Below are 23,726 nucleotides of genomic sequence, written 5' to 3'. Positions count from 1 at the left end.
GAAAATAAGTGTAGTGATAAATTGTTTGAAATTGGCATGAGTTCAATTAGGCTTTTGGTCTAATTATCTGGATACGTCCTGAGATGAATGAAACAATGCTTTTATTGTGACTCATTATTCAAGTGTGCAAATTCTGTTTCATTCTGCCGTGGAAAAGAGAGATGAAGGGCGTGGTGGGGAAAGGAGGGGGATAAGAAAAATAAAGAACTACACAGTATTGGACTTGGCAAGAAAGAAAGAAAAAAAAAAAGCGATATAAGGCGTTTACAACGTGTTCACTGTATGGTCTATATTCTGTTTGAAGCTAGACCACGCCGTTAATGCTGATTAGTTGTTGGGAGTTCTTTTTTCCCCACAGCGGTACTTGTCAGACTTTCCAAATAAAAGTGGTCCAGCTGTGCGTGCCTGGCTGTGTCACTCCGCTCCGCCGCTGCTCCCGTATGGTTGGTAGACGCACACTGCGGAGAGGAGACATGTCCGGCGTCGCGCGACTCCTGTCCCTGTCGGTGATCCTTTGGGCGCTCTGCGGAGCGATGGTCCTGCCAGAGGAGCCGGACGAGCCCGTGCTCAGTCTCAGCGAAATGTTCCGTGAAGTGGAGGAGTTAATGGAGGATACGCAGCACATCCTGGAGGAGGCCGTGGACCAGGTCTGACTCACCTTTTACGCACATCATGCTCGAAATATGGTCCTATGAAACTAATGTAACGCTTTAAGTGGCTCGGTGGCGTGATCCAAGTGAATTTGTTTGTGACTGTGCCAGCCTTTTCTGTCTGTTTGTGTCTGACTTATTCATATGTCTCTGGTTTGTAGCTTATGTGTGGTTTAATAGTGTAATGTGGGACCCAGCAACTTCAAGTCCCTTTTCCATAGGAGTTAGGTACCCAAGGGAACATGACCACAGCCACAAGAAATCCATTTTATATAGATTGCTTTTTTCAGTTGAAAGTCGACTTTACATGATTCCAAAAAGATGTATACTTTCAATAATTAAAGTCCTTTTATGCTATAGATAACCACAGAGAGTGCCAAGTTAAAATCTACGGAACTCCCTCTCAGATCACAGAATAGGACTGATGGAGACAGGTCTGTGTTGGACAAGACAATTAAGGTATAGTATATTTTTCTATGAGATTAAAGCCATATTGCGTAACATTTCACTGTAAATAGATAAAGTACAGGCATTAAAGGTACACAGCGTAACATTTTGGACTATACTGTTGGCGGTAAAACAAAACATGCTCCTGATGAGCAGCTCAACACAGCGAATGCTATTACTGCAGTGGGTAATCAAATAATGGATTTGGATGAGAAACTAACCTGTTTAAATCTCAAATTCCACTGCCTTTCGTCACGTCTCTATGGAAACGAGCTGGAGACGTACCCAGAGCCTCATAAATGTTGGTTTGTACATTTATGAGGTATTTTTCAGTAATAAAATAAATGCTTGTATATCAATGTTGTTTATTGAGTAAAATGCTATGCGGTGTGGCTTTAAGTTAGTTATTACGTGTGTTTTTATTGGTAAACAAAAATATATTATAGGTGCCTTTTATAATGAACTGGCTCACCTCTTCCAAGATAACTCGTAACTTCTCTGGGAGCAGAACATCACCATCTGCATTGAGATGTGTTGCTCTAGCTTCTCATGTGGGGTCAATGCATCCAGACCTTTTTCAAATGCTCTGTTTTGATTGCGTGTTTGTTTATATGTTATGAGTTTTATTTGGTTATTCAGGTTATATCCGACATATAGCCTGAACGTTTTCCAGTGGCTTTAAATATTCTGAGTTAATGCGCAACATCACTCTCACTCTTGAATGCAAACTCATCTAGTGTTTCCGTTTGTAATCTGTGGTCGTTTTCCATGTGATTCTATACACTGTTACGGTCAGGAAACCAACAACCAGACGGGAGAGACTCGCCTCTCGCACATTCACATGGAGGTCACGGGCCAGTGGAACAGCGCTGACCATGTGAGTTGGACACAAAATACAAACCTTTTACCCTTAGTTTGTCTATTATGTGTAGCTTTTTGTCGTATTCTTGCTACACTAGTGCAGACAGGATGTTTGTCCATTTTCAAACCCAAAAAGACTTTTAAGGCTGACAAATGAAATGGATTGTGATACATGAGATTACAGTATATTGATTATAGAGAGAAAATATAATCGTCTTAACTTGTTGGCACTCAGAGCAGAAGTTATACAGCAGCTTACTTTAGTTTTCCTCTACAATTATAAGTAAACTCCTGCCTGTTTCGCTCAAATCATAACCCCTGCTTCTCTAAAGTTATATATTACTTTTAGTCATTTTGAACATTGAAGAGAGACACTTTTGTTCATAATGAATGATGTCATCTGATGATAGTTACCTCATACGTTTCCCTGCTCAAGCTAAAGTGATGTCCAACGCAGATTTAGGTCATTATTGCAGTGGTATAAGAGTGGGTTTGATCTTTCCTGGCAGCTTCCCAGATGTGGTTACATTAATAGAGTGAGCTGCTGGAGAGAAAAAAAAAAAGCCATGGAAACTTGTCATCTTGCAGACCAGATGGGGCTGTGAAATGAGACATTTTCCTCACAAAAAACAGCGGCGTTTGAGACGTCTAAATGACAGCGAAAATCTGAAATATTGGTTACATTTTAATACATTCTTCACATTAAATGTATGAGAGAGACCAACTAAATGCAATTTCTCCATCTGTGAGATCAATAAAGTATCATCTCTCATCTCAAATAAACAATAACAACAATAAATGTGATGCATGCTAGCTCATAGGTTTGTGGGTTCTTTCGGCTAATCGCGTTGTAAAATGAAAACAATCCCGCTTATAAGCAGCATCTATGTCAGATTGTTTCCTACAGTTGTCCAAACAAAGTTTACCCTGCACAAATAGAAACCAGACGAGAACCATTAGTGAGCAATGGGCTCTAACTGTTCCCGAAGGACAAGTGCCTGGACTTTTAGAAAGAATCTGCACCAATGCAATACAAAGCAATCTTTACTTTACATTGCTTTATGTATGTACTGTATTCATGAACTCCATGGAAACATGACATTTGGTTGGTTGTAAAGGATATTGCACTACCATTAAAATAGCATTCATGATTTGAATTGAAGTGTAGCCCTACACTGAATCAGGGCCGGATTTAAGTAAAATGGGCCCCGGGGCTAAAGTATTTCCAGGGCCACCCATATACTGTACGCCTGTCTGATTTCTCTCTCTCTACAATGAACATGCACAAGTAACTTCTTAAACATAGTACTAGTTTAAAAATATAAACATAATGACCCTAATTTGAGCTCCGTGGCCCTCGCAGAAGAACCTTTGCTACTGTCAGACTGGTGGGGGGACACATTTAAAAGGAGGGTCTGGGAGTTCTCCCACAGAGATTTGTTTTTGTTTTAATGGTGCAATTTGGTGCATTCTCATGCATTTTAACAGACCAATAGGTACTGTATATATTTTTTCCCAGTGTCAACTGAAAGAAAATGGCGCAGACCTTATTTAGACCTGGTTTAGTCCAGGTTTAGTCTTGGTTTAGTCCTGGTTTAGTCCTGGTTTAGTCTTGGTTTAATCCTGGTTTAGTCTTGGGTACAAAGTCATCTGATTACGCCTTGCATCTGAGGGAACTCTCTCCTTTTCTCTTTATGCCCATGGCCCCTTCAGCCTGCTGGGCCCCTGGGCATAGCCCCCATAAGCCCCTGCATAAATGCACTGAACGCCTGGGTAATGACTGTTAACATACACAATATTGAATTATAATCTTGGATACCATGTCATGGCAATTTATTTTTATTTTTTGAATAACAGTCCCCACAATCTGACCTGACCAAAGGAATAGATGCACTGTTACAACAGGCCTTCAGAAAAGGAAACACCATGTTATCTCTTTGTGCGAGTGTTATTCAGTACAATGTTGAATTGTGTTGGACATTAGGATAATTGTAGTAACCTGAGTTTATTCTTTCAATGCTTGACTGCCATTTGTGTGTGTCTCTCAGGAATGCATGGTGGATGAAGACTGTGGAGAGCTGAGATACTGCCTGTATGAGATAGAGAACTCTAAATGCCTGCCCTGCATACCAACTGATATGGTGGGATGTCTTGACCAAACCACTCACTCTCTCTGTAATCTTTCTCTCTCAGTTCATTTGTTGAGCTATTTCATCCGCTTTAATGTCTAAATGTGAGTTAACTACTTGCACATTGTTTATTTTCCTCCAGCAGGCCACATCCTGCCTCATGTCTGTCCCATAGAGTCGAAACTACCATGTGACTACTGAAAAATGTACAATTCAAAACAGCATAGATTTTAGACAAAAGATAATATTGAGACAGACTTTTCTAAAATAATTGTTGTGCCAAAGTGATGCATTGCCAAAGTACATTGTTGTTTTATATTGTCATAGCCGTGCACAAAAGACGAGGAGTGCTGCTCAGATCAGATGTGTGTGTGGGGCCAGTGCACTGAGAATGCCACTAGTGGAGAAGAGGGGACCATCTGCCAGGGCCAGAGAGACTGCCGAGCAGGCCTGTGTTGTGCCTTCCAGAGAGGTGAAACTTTACTTCAGCTTAAATATTGACCAACCAATGACCTAATGCAACTTTGCCCAAACTGCGGTCATTGAGCCATTAGTAAGGGTTATTACGAATAATGATTACAGTTTATTAATGACTCTAACTGTTGCATCTTTTATATTTAAGCTCCTTGTGTGTGCTTTTATTAAGTTTATTCTTTGTGGTGGGTATGTCTTTGTGCAGAGCTGTTATTCCCTGTGTGTAACCCCAGACCAGAGAGGGGGGAGTCCTGTCTGAACCAGCCCAACCTCTTGATGGACATGCTGGCCTGGGACATGGAGGGCCCCAGGGATCACTGCCCCTGTGCCCACGACCTGCAGTGCCAGCCTCAAGGGTGAGGAAGACTCTGCCCCATATGAGATAATGTACACACTTGTCTAATTAGAGTTTTCTTTTCTTTTTTCAGACGTGCTGCGGTTTGTGGAGGCTGATGTTGTGGCTGAAACACTGACGCACATTAATGTTGCACTTGCACTAAATTATTTATGCCTCATAATTTGTATATGAATCTGTAAAAAGCATTTTGTTTTGCTTCAAATAATTCCATACATTTGTCTACTCTGCTGGTAATTAAAAGGTGTGTGGTTTTCTAGAAACAAACACAAGGGGGCGTAGTTTTTCCTCCTCTTCTGCCTGAAAGTGTTGCATGAAAAAGGTGTTATATTTAACTTATTATGTTCAAGTTTTAAGAAATGAATACTTGAAATAGTTACAATTTGAACATTTTGAATACATTAATCTTTAGTCATAGCCGATTATGATGAGTAGAAACAGTTTAGTTGGTGATTTGGGTTCCTGCCTAAATAGCATATTAAAATCTCAGTGGGGGAAACCAAATATCCTCTCTTTGGGACCGTTTATTTATTTAATTTGAGGGAAAGCAGCACTCGTCACGGAATTAAAGGCATAGTCAATAACACAAATAAAACACTTGTAGTAACAAACAATAGAACAGACATTACATTGACATTGGCAGAAATTGCAATAGGATTTATTACGCTTTGAAAAATGTGTGTGAGAATATAACCTTGGGCCACAATAATTGTACACAATTAAAACCTCAGAACGTATCATTTATTGTGAGACAGAGTTCGCATTATGATTGACAAGCCTAAATAAAGTGTGTATCTCTGTTTGAATGCACTGACCACGGATCAGTGGCCCTCCATGCTGTAAATAGGCCTACGTGTCCATATGCGGCCCACGGTGAAAAAGGTTTGTTCAGGGTAGTAATGGGTAAAAAAAAAAATTTTTTTTAAATGAATGAATGAATGAATGAAAAAAAGATCCGGCTCTTTTCACCTTAAAGATAGCCGATTAGGTCACGCATCACGAACCGGGTCTGTAAACCGTCTAAGAACAGACCTACCTTGGGCTGTCTGTGGGTGCGTCAAACATCTCTACGCCAGAAAAAAAACAACTAAAATGCATCAATGAAGCAACAAGGAAATGATCTCAAACCACCTGAAGAAGCCAAAGGCGAACACGAGCCGCAGTTTGAGAACCACCGCTGTAGTAGATACAGCAAATCCACCGGTCCGGAGTGAGACGTCTGTCGTGTCCTATCAGCGAGGAGGAGTGCGCGCTTCGTGTCGTCAGGCGGTCATTTCCCCACTGCTCCCCGCTCTCTCGGGCTGCTCTCTCTGTGGGCTTCCTGCTCAGTGCTCACGGTCTCTGCCTGTCTTCCTCTCCCCTGCCATCGCCACACCTAACTTCGAGCTCCAGAGCCGGGGAAAGGACCGCATTTCGGGTACGTACGTGTTTTTTTTTTTCCACAGACCGCTTTTTACGCACTGGGTGAGCCAAAGCGTGAGCATTTCAGTGCGCGAACCGCCTGACAGACGGCGAGAGATGCGAGAAAACGAAGCCCAGAGAACATACGTGTACAGAGAAAAATGTTCATTGAAAGTCTGGCCGTAAAATGCCTGAAGTCGATCGTGATTTCGCTCTCTTTACCCTCTCACCAAGCCAGAGGCCTTTGTGCAAACTTCTTAGCACCGGTATACATGATGCCATTTTTGACCAGTAAAAAGATTTGCTAGAGTTTCCCTCGTTTAATACGTTTTTCTTTGGTGAGTTTTTGCAAAATGTTGAGCTATTGTCAGCGCTCCCATTAGTTTGTAATATAGCCTAGTAGCGATATCAATCTTGTGGGTAACAGTGTGACACAAAATGCTTTCACTTATGGTTGAATATGTTCCTATGTAACACAAATGAAGTTAGGCCTGTGCCACATTTGAGTAGCTTTTCCACGTGAGGATCTGCTGTAAGTTCGGCTGCTCCCATTGAATCAGCATATCAGATGTGAGATGACAAGCACCGTTTAAAACGGCCTCCCTCTCAATTGACTCTTTGGGCTTTGCAGTAATCAGATTAAAACCTGTCAAGTCAATAATTGTGGCAGAGTGTTGTCCCGCTGTGCAAATGGCTGCTGAGTATTGGCTGTGGTAATGATAGGAGGCAGCTGCATGTAATGACAATCACAAGATCCGTTGCCTTCGTTTTGCCTGTTGTGGTTCTCTGGTTTCAGAGTGTGTAGTCTCCAGTGACATTTTGGACTAGTTCGAATCCTATCACTGCATCAGTACAAGGGAAAGTGCGTGTGAATTATCATTGTTGGGTGGAGCTATTTCACAAGTTAGTAGAATTGTTTGACTTTTGTCTCAGTCTAGAAGCCACAAAGCCTTTTATTTTTAAATAGAGGGATTAGCAGATCAAATGAAGTTGTTTTTGTATCGGCCAAGATGCAATTGCCTCAAAGGGCTGTATGAATTGAACTGATTTACAAACAGCAACAGTTCAGAATCCAGCAACGACAAAGGAAGAATCAACGGTAAGATGGATTGTTGTCCCACGTGTCCTTAGATCCACCTTCATGGCAAGAGAAACCTCTAAAAACAAATTGGAGAAACCTCTTGGAGCACCAATCGGAGGAGTGGTACAACTCCTTTGGATGGTTGATGCAGAAAAGGGCTTATCCACACTGGCTCTCCCTGCAGATAGAATTGAGACGTATGCTGGTTAATGTGGTTCAGTCGGTGCCGGGCTTCATGACATTTCCTCATGCCTGGTGTAACTGTGTGTCACTGGATTCAGGTCTGTACATGCCGCACACGTCTCACAGCACTATCACTTAATGTGGCAGGATGATCGCCTGGGCAAGTCTACGGACAGTTGTAGTGGCTGGCAGGATGATTTTCCACTCACTATTGATCCAACATTGAAATCTCTCTAGTCTGTGCCCATTCATGTTCATTTGTTTTTGTAGTTGTAGAACTTTTATGCGTCTATTAGAAAACTGATGATAATCTCTAGTAGGCACAGAGAGCAACTCATCGATGTTTATCGCGCACTTCAGTAATGTTAAGAACAAATGCTGCTGTTATGGTAAGCGATTGCTTGAGTGCCAATCAAATGCTTATCTGCACAGTCTGAGTAAAAGGCGGCGTGGGACGTGTAGTGGATGCTAGACCAGACACAGGGGCCTCTTTAAGAATTATTGAGCGTGCATTGAATAATTCAAGGATGGGAATGCAGATCCACCTCCTTGACTGTTGGACTGTACACAAGACATTTTCACAGACACTTGAGCAATGGGGATACAGCAAAAGATTCCCAATAAAACTGAAAACCATATTTAAGGCTGCAATTATTTAGGCACTATATACTATGTCCTTTGCAAACTACTAAACAAGAAAGTATTTTGTTTAAAACCTGTTTAAAAACACCATAGTTTAGACCTCTACAAAAGATTAGTTCTGCAGTTAATATTTTGGTTTATTCACAAATGTTAATGCTCCAGGGCTTTTCTAATTTTGATTTGTTTCATTTCAAAAATGAAAAAAGTTATATGCAGTGATGTCATGCCCTAGATCACAGTGACAAACCTTTGTTTAGTTTTTCTGAAACATTTGATATTGATGGGAGTAAGCTGGAGGATATCTGAGCCTACTATAATGTCTGTGTTGTCTGCCAAACGTTCAAGTCCAGTGAAAGCCGACTGTCGCAGAGGCACAGTGTCCACTGGAAACGAGAGTGTCATACAGGGCTCTGATTGCATACGCTTCTTGTCAAGCAATGTTCAAATGTTCAATCGGGGTATTTTAGAAAATCACTGCTTAAATAATATATCAATGTCTGAAAATCTTTCCTCATGTCTTAGCAGCTCTTTGTTCCCACCAGTTAAACTTCCATCATTGCTTGGCTTGTGTACTTGGTCAGTGTCACAATGAGAGCAAGGTTCAGTCATTTCAACTCAAAGACACAAACGCTTTAATGGTTGACTTCAGATTCAGTGTCTGAGTACCAAACCAGTCAGAGCTGCATGCTAAGAGCCATATGTGGACGAGAATAACTGGTTTGGCTCCTAACGTGAGAGGCCTCTGAATCTAAGAACACATGCAAATCCTCCGTTCGAACACTGTTTAGGTAAGCTGTGTCATTGGAAATGCATAGCTGTCATTCTTTTCTTTCAACTGCCACCACTTACGTGAAAAATGTGCAGCTAATAACAGTGTTTTTTCCACTGACTGGGTACAAACAGAACTACAACTAACACTTGTTCCTAACAATAAGATAAGTAGAGATGGCAATCATGGGGGGGGATTGGATTAAGATTTTTCTCCCTCATATCCATATGTCAAATACATGTTACATGTAGCTTTTACTATGAATATAATGAATTATTTATAATGACCATTTCAAAATAGGCTTTAACAAAAACAAAAATGAATACTTTCCAGTCCAGGACGTTAAAAAAAAAAAAAAAAAAAATCATTCTATTTCTCCAAACTCCAAACCAAGTGCTGCCACTGCCTCAGAAGTGAGTGTAGAATTGACGATTAAAAAGCCCCATGGCGATAATAAAGATGGACCACAGCACCATACCGCCTTTGCTCTGCCCAAACCCCGGATCTCGGAAGCTAAGCAGGGAAGGGCCGGACTGGTACTTGGATGGGAGACTTTTTGGGAACACCAGGAAGCCTAGGTGAATGTAGTGAGTGAGTGAGTGGTTGGTGTTGGTCGGAGGGAGGCTGATGGCACAGACTGGTTGCCGCGCTTCCGTCAGTCTACCCCAGGGCAGCTGAGCTTACTACCGCTGAGTATGGAGTGAATGAATAATGACAGTGTAGAGTAGTGGTAATACAGGCTTCGGCTTGTAAAACGCAATGTTATTAATATTACATTATAATTATAATGTAATAGAGATAATAATATTAGATTATTATTTTAAGTAGCGATAATATTAGATTATTATTTTAAGTAGATATAATAATATTAGATTATTATTATAAGTAGAGAAAGCGACTTTGATCTGAAATTAGAAAAAAGTGCTAGTGATATAGTAAATTAATCTCTTGTAATTAATCATAATAATAATGTGGTACATGCCAGAACGCTTGTTAATCCACCACTTTTCCACCAATTTAATTTATTTACTTTTTTCTTTATTACTATTATTTTTTTTTTAAACGATGTGTGTGTGTGTGTGTTTTTAACATCAAATAGACTGGATGGCCCACTGTTTGGATTAGCCTAGTTAATGTTTTGTAGAATTATCAGTAAATGGTCTTGTTATCTGCCTCTCGGTGTCAGACATCTGATAAGAAGTGATACCAAACAGCCACACTCATAAAAGTATCGGCCTGCTACAGAGACAAATATATCTTTCATGTAATTTTTGCTTATTAAAGGTCCTGCTACGCTTTACTCTGGATTATTTAGTTACTTTTGGAGGATGCACGCTAAGTGGTTTAAAGAAGGCAATACAACTGCAAGTGAACTTGATTTGATTTAAGCTGCATTTGAGAACACAAGCATGAGTTTCTCTAGTGTCCACATGTGAAAGTTGAGATATATTGAATTTTAACTACTGGAATATCACTAGCATGAATAAGAACCTGGTCACTTGGGGCCAGGTGCTGGTATTGTGGAAGTAGGAGAGAGTCCCTTTAGGTTTTCCTGGCTGGATTTAGCCATTGGATCTGGAAACTTTAAATGTGGAGCTTCTGGTTTGATAATTGTTGACACGCAAAAATAATAAATAAATGTAAACACAAACAACTTTTGCATCATGTCGTTTGTAATATTTAATAAATCAAAATTGTATCCATAACATCAACATTAGAATAGCAATGCTTGTATGTAATAGCATTGGCCACTTGATTTTTTTTCATTGTAGGCCTACTGTTTGGGGAGATAAATACGAAAATGTTACAAGGAATACTTTGTAATTTATTGATGTTTTCGTCATTAATGTGTTTTCTCAATAAATTCTTAAAAAAGAAGAAAGAATGGAGTAGATTTGCCCCCATGCTTGTTCATATTGATATGTAATAATGATATATTTCAAAAAGATTCTTCATATCCTACCTTTTAAACATTGGCATTCATTACAGAATTAACAGATACAACTCATTTGAAATGATCAGCATAGTAATCACCCAGACATTTAAAGAAAGCAATAATAATAGCTACAATCTATTTGCAAGAAGTAATTTATGTTTGGACTACAGTTCAACTTCTATTTTATACAAAGAATACTCACTGAAGCAAATACCTCTGGGACATGTGCCATCTTGAAGGTTTTAATTTCAAAGCTGCCCCTTTAATCTGATATTATTGTGTTTAGGAAGGCGTGGCGTTTTAGGAATCGAAGAAAGGCGCCATGGTGAACATCCCAGAATACTATGCGGGGAAAAATGTGCTCATCACCGGGGCCACTGGATTCATGGGGAAGGTAAACAAAAAACCCTGATAAAATGCAGATGACTGCATTAACCACTGCAGGGCAAAGAAGACTACACCTGCCACACACAGGTGTTTTGTTCAGACATATGGTGGAATAGAAGTTTCTGAATGTGGCTAGCAACTATTGTACTGTTTTACTAATCTTGCTATAAAAATACAAATCTATATTATCTTTTTTTTTGTTGTGACACATTACTCGTTAGTTGTACAGTTAAACTTGTATTTATTTTCTGTATTGCTATTCTAATGTCGCGTTCTCAAATGGTCTCTTTTTCCCCTCCAGGTGCTGCTGGAGAAACTGCTGCGGTCGTGCCCGGATGTCCGTTCTGCTTACGTCATGGTTCGACCGAAGGCAGGACAGTCCCCTCAGGCCCGCATTGAAGACATGGCCAGCTGCAAGGTATGACCATATGGAAGAACAGTGTAATAAGGATGTATGCAGCCTTGGATAAGCCTCAAGCAGCGTGGACTGCATCACATTTTGTCCTTGTTTATGACTTTTGTGCAGTTGTTTGAGAAACTGCAGGATGAGCAGCCTGATTTTGCACAGAAGATCGTTCCTGTGAACAGCGACCTGACGCAGCCGGAGCTTGGTCTGAGTCAGGAGGACCAGAGCACACTGGCTGAAAACATTCACATCGTCTTTCACTGTGCTGCCACAATCCGCTTCAACGAGCCGCTCAAGTGAGTTTAAAGGAACTGATCTACTTTGTTTGTCACACACCTGCTTTGTTCCAGTTCCAGTGTCACTCTTGACACAGAAGTCCCTTTAAAAACAATCTACAGATGCACACGGGAGAGAGCTGCACACTTTTTTTCAGCGATTCGTCTGTTGATCTCGCGCCCTGACCTAGAGAGAGTAGGTCACCTCTTCCCTATTGACAACCTTTTGGGCCGATCTGTATTCTAGTATACTCTACTGCAAACCGCTTTCATACACGCTAAGCAGCCTTATTTGATTAAGCCACCAGAACAAACAACTCGGCAAACAGCAGAGGTCTTGTCATTCCCAAACTGGATCCTGACCGAGCGTCATCTTCTTCGCAGAGCAGCTCGTTCTAGGTAGTGTTTTATCACTGACTTGTGTGGCCTCAGAGACACTAGTATAGCGGACAGGGGCCTGTCTGCTGAGCCCACTTTTCACAGCTGAGTGGAGGACAGAAGATTTACATAGATCTGTTTTACAGATCATACAACTACTTAAAAACAACGCCTACCCCCTGGCTGTGACTAGACCAGAGATGCCCAACCAGTCGATCGCGGTCTACTGGTAGATCACAGACTGATCCCAAGTCAACTGCGAGGGGTGTAGGAAAAGAGAAAGGACAGGATTTTGCAATGTTGCAAACGCAACTACTAATGCAAAGCCAGGCAAAATCAGTACACTACTGTGCGCATAAGTAGTGCCCAGTGCCTCCATTGGAGCTGCAGCCCCAGTTCCCCGGCCGAGTGCCTGTCTGCTCCGCCCACTTTTCACAGCTGAGTGGGGGACAGAAGGTATACACAGATCTGTTTTACAGATGATACAACTACTACTTCAGCTCTTTTCATATTCCCCAAATCCTCATTTGCTGTAAAAAGTTCTGTTTGGTTCATTGCTGCAGCTATTGCCCATCATACAGATTGGCCTGTGTATATTTTTGTTATACAGCAAATATATTGTGTGTTTGAGAGAGGAAGGGTTTGTGATGTCTAGTGATTGTGTGACAATAAGAGAACTTGTTGTAAGGTTAGTTACTGCAGGCTGGAAGCGATGTGTGTGGGTTTGCAATGTCGACACTGAACTGGTAGATCTCGGGAGGTTGGCCACTTGAAAAGTATATCTTCGGTCAGAAAAGTTTGAGCACTCCTGGACTAGGCTATTCTTGTGGCTTGTGTCTGATACTGGAAAGTGGTACCCTGTTAACTCTACCTTGCCGTTGACAGAGATGCCATGCAGCTGAATGTGCTTGCCACTCAGAAAATGCTGGCACTGGGTCGCAAGATGAAGCAGCTGGAGATCTTCATTCATGTGTCCACCGCCTACGCCAACTGTGACCGGGAGCTCATCGAAGAAGTCATATACCCTCCCCCTGTGGACTACCGCAAGCTCATCGACACGCTGGAGTGAGTAGAGTGGAGGTTTTAAGGATTAAACCTTACTGAAAGCACACAGGGAGGCATTAAGATGAAGAACAGATGTTGCCTCTGCAGCACTCACTAAAATGTCTCTCTGAAACACTATGCTGTCAGTTTGAGCAGATTAGTAACGCATTAGGAGTATAGGTTACATGTAGGGGTTTACTATAGCCAGGGAGAATAACAGGAGTGAATTGTCATTGCATAATACAGTCGATGTGGGATGGCTAAAGGCATAGTGCTCCCTCTTTGTGCTTTAGTTCACTTTATAGGCCATTACATTAACCTGAACTTTGACTCTGTATTAATGGCTTTAAACTTTCAATATGGCATGTGTGAAAAGTAAACAAATAGGCCCTTCATTTGTTATAGCCAATACAATAACTTTTGAAGTGGTCACACTCGGCAAGAGGTTACAGAGAAAGAACAAATGATTGGAAGTGTTTCTTGAATAAGTAAGATCAAGTATGTTGTTTTTTTCTTTCGTGCCTTACAACAAATCCCTACTATTAATCATGAGGACTCATTGTGCTGAGAACAAAACGCTCAAATGAAAGAGTTGCCTTGCAGGCTAACGGTTAATAATGTACTGTACGTGTGATTTATTTCTGCTGTCTTCTCAGGTGGATGGATGACGACCTGGTGGCAGTCATGACCCCAAAACTGATCAGGGAGCGCCCCAACACCTACACCTTCACCAAGGCCCTGGCCGAGTACTTGATTCAGCAGGAAGCAGGAGATCTCAACATCGCCATCGTTAGACCTTCTATTGTCGGGGCCAGCTGGAAAGAGCCCTTCCCCGTGAGTATCCGAACTCCACCAGTCCTTTTTACACTCGCAACAAAAAGTATTATAGATTACTGCTGCAAACAAATTATGCCTGTGTAACATTCGATTGGAGTTGCATGCTGTATTCCTTTCACTGTGGGCGTGTAGTCAAAGAGGGTGAATTCTTTTTGCTGAGTCATGTCAGTCTGGTGTCAGGAATGTTAGGCAGAAACACCAGCTGCTATTGGGAAAAAAACAAAAAAAAACTCTATTTGAATCATGTATTGAATGGAATATCTAATACTTTTTACTTTCATATTTTGTTTTCTTAGGGTTGGATTGATAACTTCAATGGACCCAGTGGAATATTTATTGCGGTATGCATAACTATAATCACTGCTGTACTTTCCACAGTGAGCGTCTCTGTCATTGAAGGTAAGGTATATTTATGTTTAAAATTGTCCTTTTCTATCCAGGCCGGGAAGGGCATCCTGCGGACGATGAGGGCGTCTAACGATGCAGTGGCCGACCTGGTGCCGGTGGATGTGGTCATCAACACCACTCTGTCTGCTGCCTGGTTCTCTGGGTCTCAGAAACATCACAGGTGAAATTAAGCTGCAATTTTTGGCTTCTTTTGGACACATAAATAATGTGTTTTTTTTACCATGTTTAATCTTCTTTTTCAGACCTAAAAACATCCCAGTATACAACTGCACTACTGGTGGCATCAACCCATTCCACTGGGGGGAAGTTGGTATGTGAATCTTATTTAAAGTACTTGACTAGTTAGAGCTTCACTTTCAAATCACACACTATTTACTCTGTATCGGCCGGCTCTATCTGGATCTCTTATATTTGAAGCCAGAGCCATTATATTTGAAGCCAGAGCCATTCCTTCACATTTACATTGAAGTAGGCTGATATTTGTAGATTATATTTCACTATCACAGACATTCTGCAAATGAATGTCTCCTTGAAAATCTTTTCACATATACAGTAAATATTAAGGGTTAGAAGTAGCTTGACAATGGCCAAGATTCCATAAAAGTTTTATTCATATTTCTGTGTATTTGGTAAAATCACAGAATCTAAAATGCTACTGACTTGTGTGAAAACCTTGTCTCTCTTAGAGTACCATGTTATATCCACATTCAAGAGGAACCCCCTTGAGCAGGCCGTTCGTCGGCCCAATGTAAATCTCACGTCCAATCACCTGATCAATCAGTACTGGATCGCTGTGAGCCACAAGGCCCCAGCGTTCATGTACGACCTGTACTTAAGGATGATTGGTAAAGAGCCCAGGTAACCCTCTGTCCTATCAGTGACCAGACATCCCGCCTCTCCGTCTTTAACGCCAACACTTCTGTCGCTCCTTTCAGCTGCTTTTTAATTTGTAGTATTGTAGATGCTTCAAAGTTGGTGTGTAGTATTAATGTATTTTTACATGTTGATGTTCTTTTGTAAGAAGTTGTAATTGAACCATTTGGTCCCTTGTGCACACGGGCTCCTGGTTTCTTACTCTCAGCAGCCTTATAACTCTTTGGCCGAGATTTTTCTATTGTCAGCACTAAATTGATAATACCTCAGATCATATATGAGCTGAACTCTGGTTATGGCGATCTGAAGTACCTGCGTTGCTCACCTCCACACTGGTTTCTGAAAAGACAGTGATATGTAAGTAAGCGTTGCAGACTTGTAAATTTGGCTTCCCCTGTATTTCCAGCAAATCAGGTCAGGCCAAGATGGCTGGTTGCTTTGTGAAAGACTGCAGATTAGTCAGAAAGGACATTGAATTGACATTGACATTTACTTTTGAAGACCCAACCACTTTTAAATTTGGGAAGTGAATGGTTACAAGAGCCTATGGTTTGGTCCAGTGAAAGGCCTGCTCAGCTTCACCTCTGGTCTTGACCCGCTGTCATCTGTATCTCTCTCTACAGAGTATTGTATAAACATGACTTTCAAGACCAACCCGTTAGAGCAGGCCATCAGAAGGCCCAATGTTAATCTGCGCTCCAACCCTTTTACTAATCAGTACTGGACCGCGGTCAGCCACACGCTGCCGGCCCTGCTGTATGATGGCTACCTGAGGCTAACGGGTCAAAAGCCCCGGTAAGGCTATGGTAGTCAAACCCGTCTCCCCAAACCTGTCCACTCTGTCCCCCTACAGCTCTTTGTTCTGGATCTGGAGTCTGCTTTGCCCTGGGCCTTCAGAGTCACTTAACTGGTTCCAGTTACATTGATGAAGTAAAAAAGAAACTCTGTTAACATTTTAAAGCATGATCTTCAGTTTACACCTGTTAATTTTGCTGGTACTGAAGCTGATCTTATAAACTAGGTGCTGTACACGCCTCTTTCATTTAGAGTTATATTTCCTATAGTACTTCTTACCCCAGTGTACATATAACCTGTATCAAACTGATGGTTCAAAAAATAAACATATTTACTGGTATAATTGAGCATAATTGAAAATATTAAACACCTTTTTCACGTCCGTTTTGTCAACAACCAGCTTCATGGCAAGTGTTCAGAGTAATGTTATCCGAATCCAAAACGACTCGTAAACACAAAGCTTTGCAGACAACCAACTCAGAACAAAACGTTTGAGGTGTACTTCCCCGTGTCCCTGTCACATCATGTCGTCAGCATTGCCGTGCGTGGTGTAATGCTGTGCTGTGAACATGGCGTCATTTTCCTCCCAATCACTTGAAAGGGCTGATGCATCGTGGCACCCATGGGCAAATCAAAAGATGCACGACAAGATCAAGAAAAAAAACTTCATAATCTTCTGGCTTTTAACCAGGGCTATGATAATTGATATGTTTTGTGGGGGGATTGTGATCTGGTACTCGTCACACAATCATTAGCCTTGTTTTGCAGATTGATAGATTAAGGCTGATTTTCATCTCTTCTTTTGCTAAAGAATTCTGAGTCTGTAGGGTAGTAAGATTATTTATTGTCCAAATCTGCTTGGTGTGTATGTTATTGGATCCTAAAGTCTATTGCAATTCTTGCTTAAGGACTCAGAAGACTTCTGCCTGCCACTCTCACATTTGTCTTTTTCCATCCCAAACCACTCACTTTTCTAATTTCCGCAATTTTTTCTCACATTCTGCACTCCAGTGTTTTGTTTTTTAAGTATTGGCAAAAATGAACTGTGGTCCTCTGTAAAACTTGAAATTTTGCCTAATGGTTTAGCTTGTAATATGTCAACCATAATAATAGATTGATACTGGTTCATTTTTGCTGAAATGCTTGACTTGTGGTTTTCTGTGTTCTGTCTTGACCAAAGGGTCTCCATGAGTCCTGGAAATGTCTTAAATTTACTTATAATTTACTGTATTCATTTACTCGTACTGTTTAGTAAATATATATGTATATATGTTCATTTTAGACTTTTTAGTCATCCCTGTATCTAAGCCATATGCTATATACACTTAATGCATTTCCAGAAAAAACATGGGAACCTTCTGTTGGTTCGTTTTCTCGCTTTATATTTTCCTATTTGTACTTAATCTTGCCTTTGTTTCGCTGGCAATGTTATGATGTCAGGATGATGAAGACCATCAGCCGGCTGCACAAAGCCATGATGGTGCTGGAGTACTTCACCAGTCACTCGTGGGTGTGGCACACGGACAACATGGCCATGCTCATGACCCACATGAGCCCAGAGGACAAGAGGGTAACGGCCTTAATGTCTATTGTATATGATCACAGAGAATACTATATTTAATGTCAATATCGATATGTATTTTTAAGCTTGGTATAAAAAAACAACTTGTTAGTTGAAAGACGTTTTCAGATTACCTCATGTGCTTGCTTATTCGTGCGATTTTGTCCTTCAGGAAGTAAATCTTTAATTGAGTTGGTGTAATAATCAGTACCTTAGTTGGAGATTAATACATCTTGAGGAAAAGGACCAAAATTATCCCCCAAAAAAGGTAACACTCTAGATTACAGCCCGCAAATAACAAGGAAATAATTACTTGCGTAACTAAGATGTGCAAGGCGTACTGTGTGTGCAAGGTGTAACTACTGTGTAACACCTAGTACGCAGTAACAGGTGTAACAAAGTTGTTACACAGATGTATCTTTGTTACACCTTGTACAACTTTGTTACACACACCTTTGTTACACTATAGTGACGCTATGTACACAGTAGTTACGCATTGTACACTTCAGTTACGCATTGTACACCTTAGTTACATGTTGTACACCTTAGATACATGTTGTACACCTTAGATACATGTTGTACACCTTAGTTACATGTTGTACACCTTAGTTACATGTTGTACACCTTAGTTACATGTTGTACACCTTAGTTACATGTTGTACACCTTAGTTACATGTTGTACACCTTAGTTACATGTTGTACACCTTAGTTACATGTTGTACACCTTAGTTACATGTTGTACACCTTAGTTACATGTTGTACACCTTAGTTACATGTTGTACACCTTAGTTACATGTTGTACACTTTAGTTACATGTTGTACACTTTAGTTACATGTTGTACACTTTAGTTACATGTTGTACACTTTAGTTACATGTTGTACACTTTAGTTACATGTTGTACACTTTAGTTACATCTTGTACACCTTAGTTACATCTTGTACACCTTAGTTACATGTTGTACACTTTAGTTACATGTTGTACACTTTAGTTACATGTTGTACACTTTAGTTACATCTTGTACACCTTAGTTACATCTTGTACACCTTAGTTACATCTTGTACACCTTAGTTACATGTTGTACACTTTAGTTACATGTTGTACACTTTAGTTACATGTTGTACACTTTAGTTACATCTTGTACACCTTAGTTACATGTTGTACACTTTAGTTACATGTTGTACACTTTAGTTACATGTTGTACACTTTAGTTACATGCTGTACACCTTAGTTACATGCTGTACACCTTAGTTACATCATGTACACCTTAGATACATCTTGTACACCTTAGATACATCTTGTACACCTTAGTTACATCTTGTACACTTTAGTTACATGTTGTACACTTTAGTTACATGCTGTACACCTTAGTTGCATGTTGTACACTTTAGTTACATGTTGTACACTTTAGTTACATGCTGTACACCTTAGTTACATGCTGTACACCTTAGTTACATGTTGTACACCTTAGTTACATCTTGTACACCTTAATTGCATGTTGTACACCTTAGTTACACTTGTAATTACTTTCATGTTACCTGTACCTACACATGGAACTTGTGGGCTATAATCGAAAGTGTTACCAAAAATCAAAGTAGATTTGTTTCTAAAATAAATCCCTACTGAAACCATGACTTAACTTATGTATTTTTAAACCTTTTAGGTGTTCAACTTTGATGTGCGGCAGCTCCACTGGGCAGAGTACATGGAAAGTTACTGCATGGGCACCAAAAAATATGTTCTGAATGAGGAGCTGTCTGGGCTGCCCGCTGCGCGCAAACACCTCAACAAGTAAGAGTCTGTGTACCATCTGCCACTGCATTATTGCTGCAGTATTAGATACATAATCGTGCACATTACAGTCCTATGCTTCATCGTGCCATTAGCCTCTGTGTTCAAAATGGAGCTGCTATATTGTGGGGTAATCCTCTTGTCTTTAAACATGTCAATGAATTTGCTTGTGACAGAAATATATGTAAACCATGTAGCAGTTTGCTCTAGGCCGTTAATATTTATCTTTTTAAACTTGTGTTTTGGCTACAGCATGAGAAAAAATATTAATAATAAGCAAGGGACCTGTACAAGCTCATTCACGTTACAAGTGTGGTTAGGGACAGAGCAATTTTGAAATGCAGATGTCCATTGCAGAAGCTGTAAATATTAATTAAAATTGGCTCATTTTAGTAAAAGGTTTTGTGCAGATCCCCTCTTCTAATTTCTTTCTTTTGTTTTTCAGACTAAGAAACATCCGCTACACTTTCAATACAGTCCTGGTGGTGCTAATATGGCGCATTTTTATCGCCCGCTCACAAATGGCCAGAAACATTTGGTACTTTGTGGTTAGCATGTGCTTCAAGTTCCTCTCCTACTTCAGAGCTTCCTCTACCATGAGATAATGATCTCAAAGCAATCATTAGACTGTGGGGCTGCATGGAGCTGTCTATTTTAACGGCTGCAGGAACATAACTCCAAACTCTCACCAAGAGGAAACGGCCGCAGAGGAGGAAACCTTAACAGCAGATTGAAGAGGTATCTGAGAGGTTCCATTTTAAACTCTCAGAGGATTAACAGGCCCATTGTGTTCATCAGCTGTCCATCACAAACCCCGTTGATATAAAGCACTGCTGACCTGCTCAGTCTTATCTGGCTGCAGTACATGAAGCTATGCATGGAAATAATGCAGTTTGAGCCCCTTAAAACTGGTCACACTATTCTGAGTTCTTTATAGGCCAAACACTGCTTCAATAGAATTTATAATTATGATTAATTATGCTTTACACAATTACCAAAATGTCACTTATACTCACAAAAAGCGATTGTGCATGAAAATAGTGCCGTGTGCTCTATTTTCCAGCAGTTGCATTGGCCAAAATGTGCTTCAAAGTGTTTTGACACGATTTAAATATTGTAATTGTATCATTTACAAACTGATTCTCACTCTAAATGAGCTTTAATTGCAACCATTGAGATAATAACACTGGGCAACAAAGTGTGGTCTAAATACATTTGCATAACGTAGTATGCTTTCCTATTTTGTTTTGGTTGTTTTAAGTTATTCTGAGATCTTCTGTACCAGCAACTTGGAGGCTGCAGTAGTACTCTAAATATTTTGTTACAGGATTTGTCTTTACTTTTTATTCAGTCACTCAGTAATTCTCCCACTTCGTACCTCCATTCAGTGCCTACATTTGAATCTGTGCTCTTAACTCAGACTCATGGCTCACTCTAGGATTAAGATGGTTGTACGAAGGCTGGTACACTTGCAAACATGCACTTGCAGTATAGTATTTTAGTATGTTGGACATTAATGGACTCTTAACTTTGTGTGTAATTTCAGATCATTCCATTCACTTTACATGGGGCATCATACACTAATAACTACTGTCATAATAACTATCAAATCTCGCCACAATGTATCCTGCAGGACAGGGGTAGGCAAGGCAATGTCAGGCGAGGGGGCCAAATTGGCCCTCCAGCACAGAACCTCTGGCTCCCAAGATAATTTTGAAAAATATTATGCAAATAAGAGATCAAACCCTGTTAAAGTACTGGAAAAAATATTGTTCTTTACTTGTACTACAATGGTGAGGTTCAGCCCTTGGTGTTTTGGCAATGATGAATAATCGCACGTTGACAACTCTTTGTTCAAATTCAGGTATACTTTCTTTCATTCTTGTTAAACTTAAATTATTTTCCTGAAATCATTATCTATATTGCCAAATTACAACCTTCACCATCTTATCCAGTTCAGACAGAAGCCAGTGTGTCGGGAAAACCCACCTATTGTGAAACCGTTACACAAGAATCGTGCCTGAACATTGGTCTGTGGTCCAATGTGGAATAGAGCTATCAGATGTTTTGTACTCACTTTGTGTAAAACTATATTTACGTAGACAGACTGTATTTTTATGCTATTGTCATGGATGGTTGTTACCCAAGAGGTGCACTCAGCTTCTTGCCGTTATGCGCTTTGTATGCTATGAATGTAAAGTGTAACGGACTGAATATTTTTGAAATGTTCTACGCTGTTAAATGTGTGTGGTTGAGCTTCACTTTACAGCACAGTAACAGCAAGGTAATGTGAGGGAAGTAGCATAAGTGCGAGAACACATATTTATGATGATCACATTGAATTGCTCATGGAAAACCAGACCAAAACCTCGCATTCGGCTGCTCGTGTGATTGCAATCAAAACCTAATCACAAAGTGAGTGTTTGCAATTCATAAATCAAACTTTTTAGTCTATACCATTTTTTTAATACATTATTGTATTACTCAAATAATGTACTGTATAAGTTTAGCAGTTCTTTTTTAATGTTTCAAATGTTATTGCACCTGGTCATGGCGCCTTCACTTTGAGGAAAAATGACCTTTTGTGCAGCTCGCCTGACCCTGGTTTGCATCAATCCTTTGAGCATCTTCATCATTTTAAAATGCTGTTTGAAAACATGTCTAACAGGAACATAGAAGTAAAAATTTGCAATAATCTTTTGGTAAATATTGTCCCATCACCCTTTATTTTTGTACGCTTTGGGGTAAACCAGGGTTAGGTGATGCATCAGCTCATTTTCCCTGAAAGTGCACCAGAGGTCACTTAAAGTGAACCAAGTGCAAGGTCACCATCACAACATTAAACAATTTAAATGAGATCTTCTGTAAAATTGTGCTGCTGTACCTGACATATTTAATTTTATGGTATAAGGTTTAACCCTAACACAGCTACTATGCTGTTGCTGCGCTGCAAATGAAACTGACTGATTTTGAATGATGCTGATGGATCTGTGGTGTGTCTTATTCAGGGGTTTTTACTGTTTGAGAAGTGAGAGAAATGACCAGTTCTGAGATTTCTCAGTCTCAATGTGAGGAATTCGCCCTTCTGTCAGGGGCACGGCACAAGCGGCAAGTTTATTTTGAGTGTTCGTAAATCATGTTCATTCATGTATGTGTTAGTCTGGGATTTAACTTGTGATGGTTGTAAATTGTTGGTCTATTGGATGGATGGTGGTTAATAGATTGACCTATAATAGATGTATCGGTCAATATTGCGGATATCGGTCAATATTGCGGAATATGTGGTTTCTTAAGGTCTCATACAATCAATTTCCAAGCGTCGCTGCTTCTGTTAAATTTAAAAGTTCATTGTTACATGTACATGTTGTCACCAATGTTGCTCAGTGCTTCAGATGTGTGTGCTTTTTTTTTTTTTACTTGAATGTCTCTGATTATTGCTGTAATGTCATATGTTTAACAATAATTCTATAGGTGCCTTGAGTTTGTATAACCAAATGAAATAAACATTTCAAATCTGTTTTTAGGTCTGTGTGTCCAATTGCTGTAAAACTGGAAACCTCAGAGATGTCAGGGGCATTAGAAGCATAGTGTTTGTGTGACCTGCTTCCTGATGCAGAACAGATCACCCCACACACTGAATGGATATTGAACAGTCCATTAAGATTTAATTGTGCCATTCAGGATTAAACTCAACACTGTGAATGGAAGTGTGGGTTGGCTTGATGGGAGTGGAAATTAAAGGACCGTCACTGGAGGAAGTAGTAGGCCACTGCAATAGATGTACTGCTAGTGCTTGTATGATGCACATGTACAACAGCATAGTACACTTAAAAAGCCAATATGTAGCAGCAGGGTTTACGTAACCTAATTGGTGTGTTTGAGATCCATTTGGTAGCTTCCTTGGATTGTACAGCAGAGTCATTTGTTGCTATTACCGTCTATCTCTTTGGCTAATGGATCTTATCTATAAAACATGAAATGCTTCCTGTTTATAGATGCTACTAACATTAATTGGTTTTAATGGACCACTATTGCTATTTGAGTC

At 40.2% G+C, this 23,726-nt stretch overlaps 2 protein-coding genes across 3 annotated transcripts; both read left to right on the top strand.

Annotated features, from left to right (window-relative positions):
- The first annotated feature begins 263 nt into the window (after positions 1 to 263).
- Positions 264 to 5,101, top strand: dkk3b (dickkopf WNT signaling pathway inhibitor 3b). Its single transcript, XM_079567753.1, has 7 exons — positions 264 to 647; positions 1,011 to 1,109; positions 1,894 to 1,974; positions 4,007 to 4,099; positions 4,415 to 4,559; positions 4,767 to 4,917; positions 4,990 to 5,101. The coding sequence occupies exons 1-7, from the start codon at positions 321 to 323 to the stop codon at positions 5,012 to 5,014; spliced, it is 921 nt and encodes a 306-aa protein (XP_079423879.1). The 5' UTR covers positions 264 to 320; the 3' UTR covers positions 5,015 to 5,101.
- Positions 5,102 to 5,903: 802 nt separating this feature from the next.
- On the top strand, positions 5,904 to 21,449 carry far1 (fatty acyl CoA reductase 1). Of its 2 annotated transcripts, none has more exons than XM_079568220.1 (13): positions 5,904 to 6,333; positions 11,215 to 11,322; positions 11,617 to 11,733; positions 11,842 to 12,017; positions 13,260 to 13,439; positions 14,075 to 14,252; positions 14,552 to 14,596; positions 14,696 to 14,823; positions 14,906 to 14,973; positions 16,160 to 16,331; positions 17,772 to 17,901; positions 19,554 to 19,681; positions 20,127 to 21,449. In XM_079568220.1, the coding sequence occupies exons 2-13, from the start codon at positions 11,251 to 11,253 to the stop codon at positions 20,284 to 20,286; spliced, it is 1,554 nt and encodes a 517-aa protein (XP_079424346.1). In that variant the 5' UTR covers positions 5,904 to 6,333; positions 11,215 to 11,250; the 3' UTR covers positions 20,287 to 21,449. The 2 variants fall into 2 exon arrangements, with proteins under 2 accessions (XP_079424346.1, XP_079424345.1); XM_079568219.1 differs by lacking the exon at positions 16,160 to 16,331 and adding an exon at positions 15,350 to 15,521 and having other exon boundaries at positions 5,905 to 6,333.
- Positions 21,450 to 23,726: the final 2,277 nt, after the last annotated feature.

Source organism: Gobius niger, assembly GCF_951799975.1.
Source record: "Gobius niger genome assembly, chromosome: 12".
Classification (NCBI taxonomy): Eukaryota; Metazoa; Chordata; class Actinopteri; order Gobiiformes; family Gobiidae; genus Gobius; species Gobius niger.
This window is presented reverse-complemented; position numbering and strand designations above follow the sequence as displayed.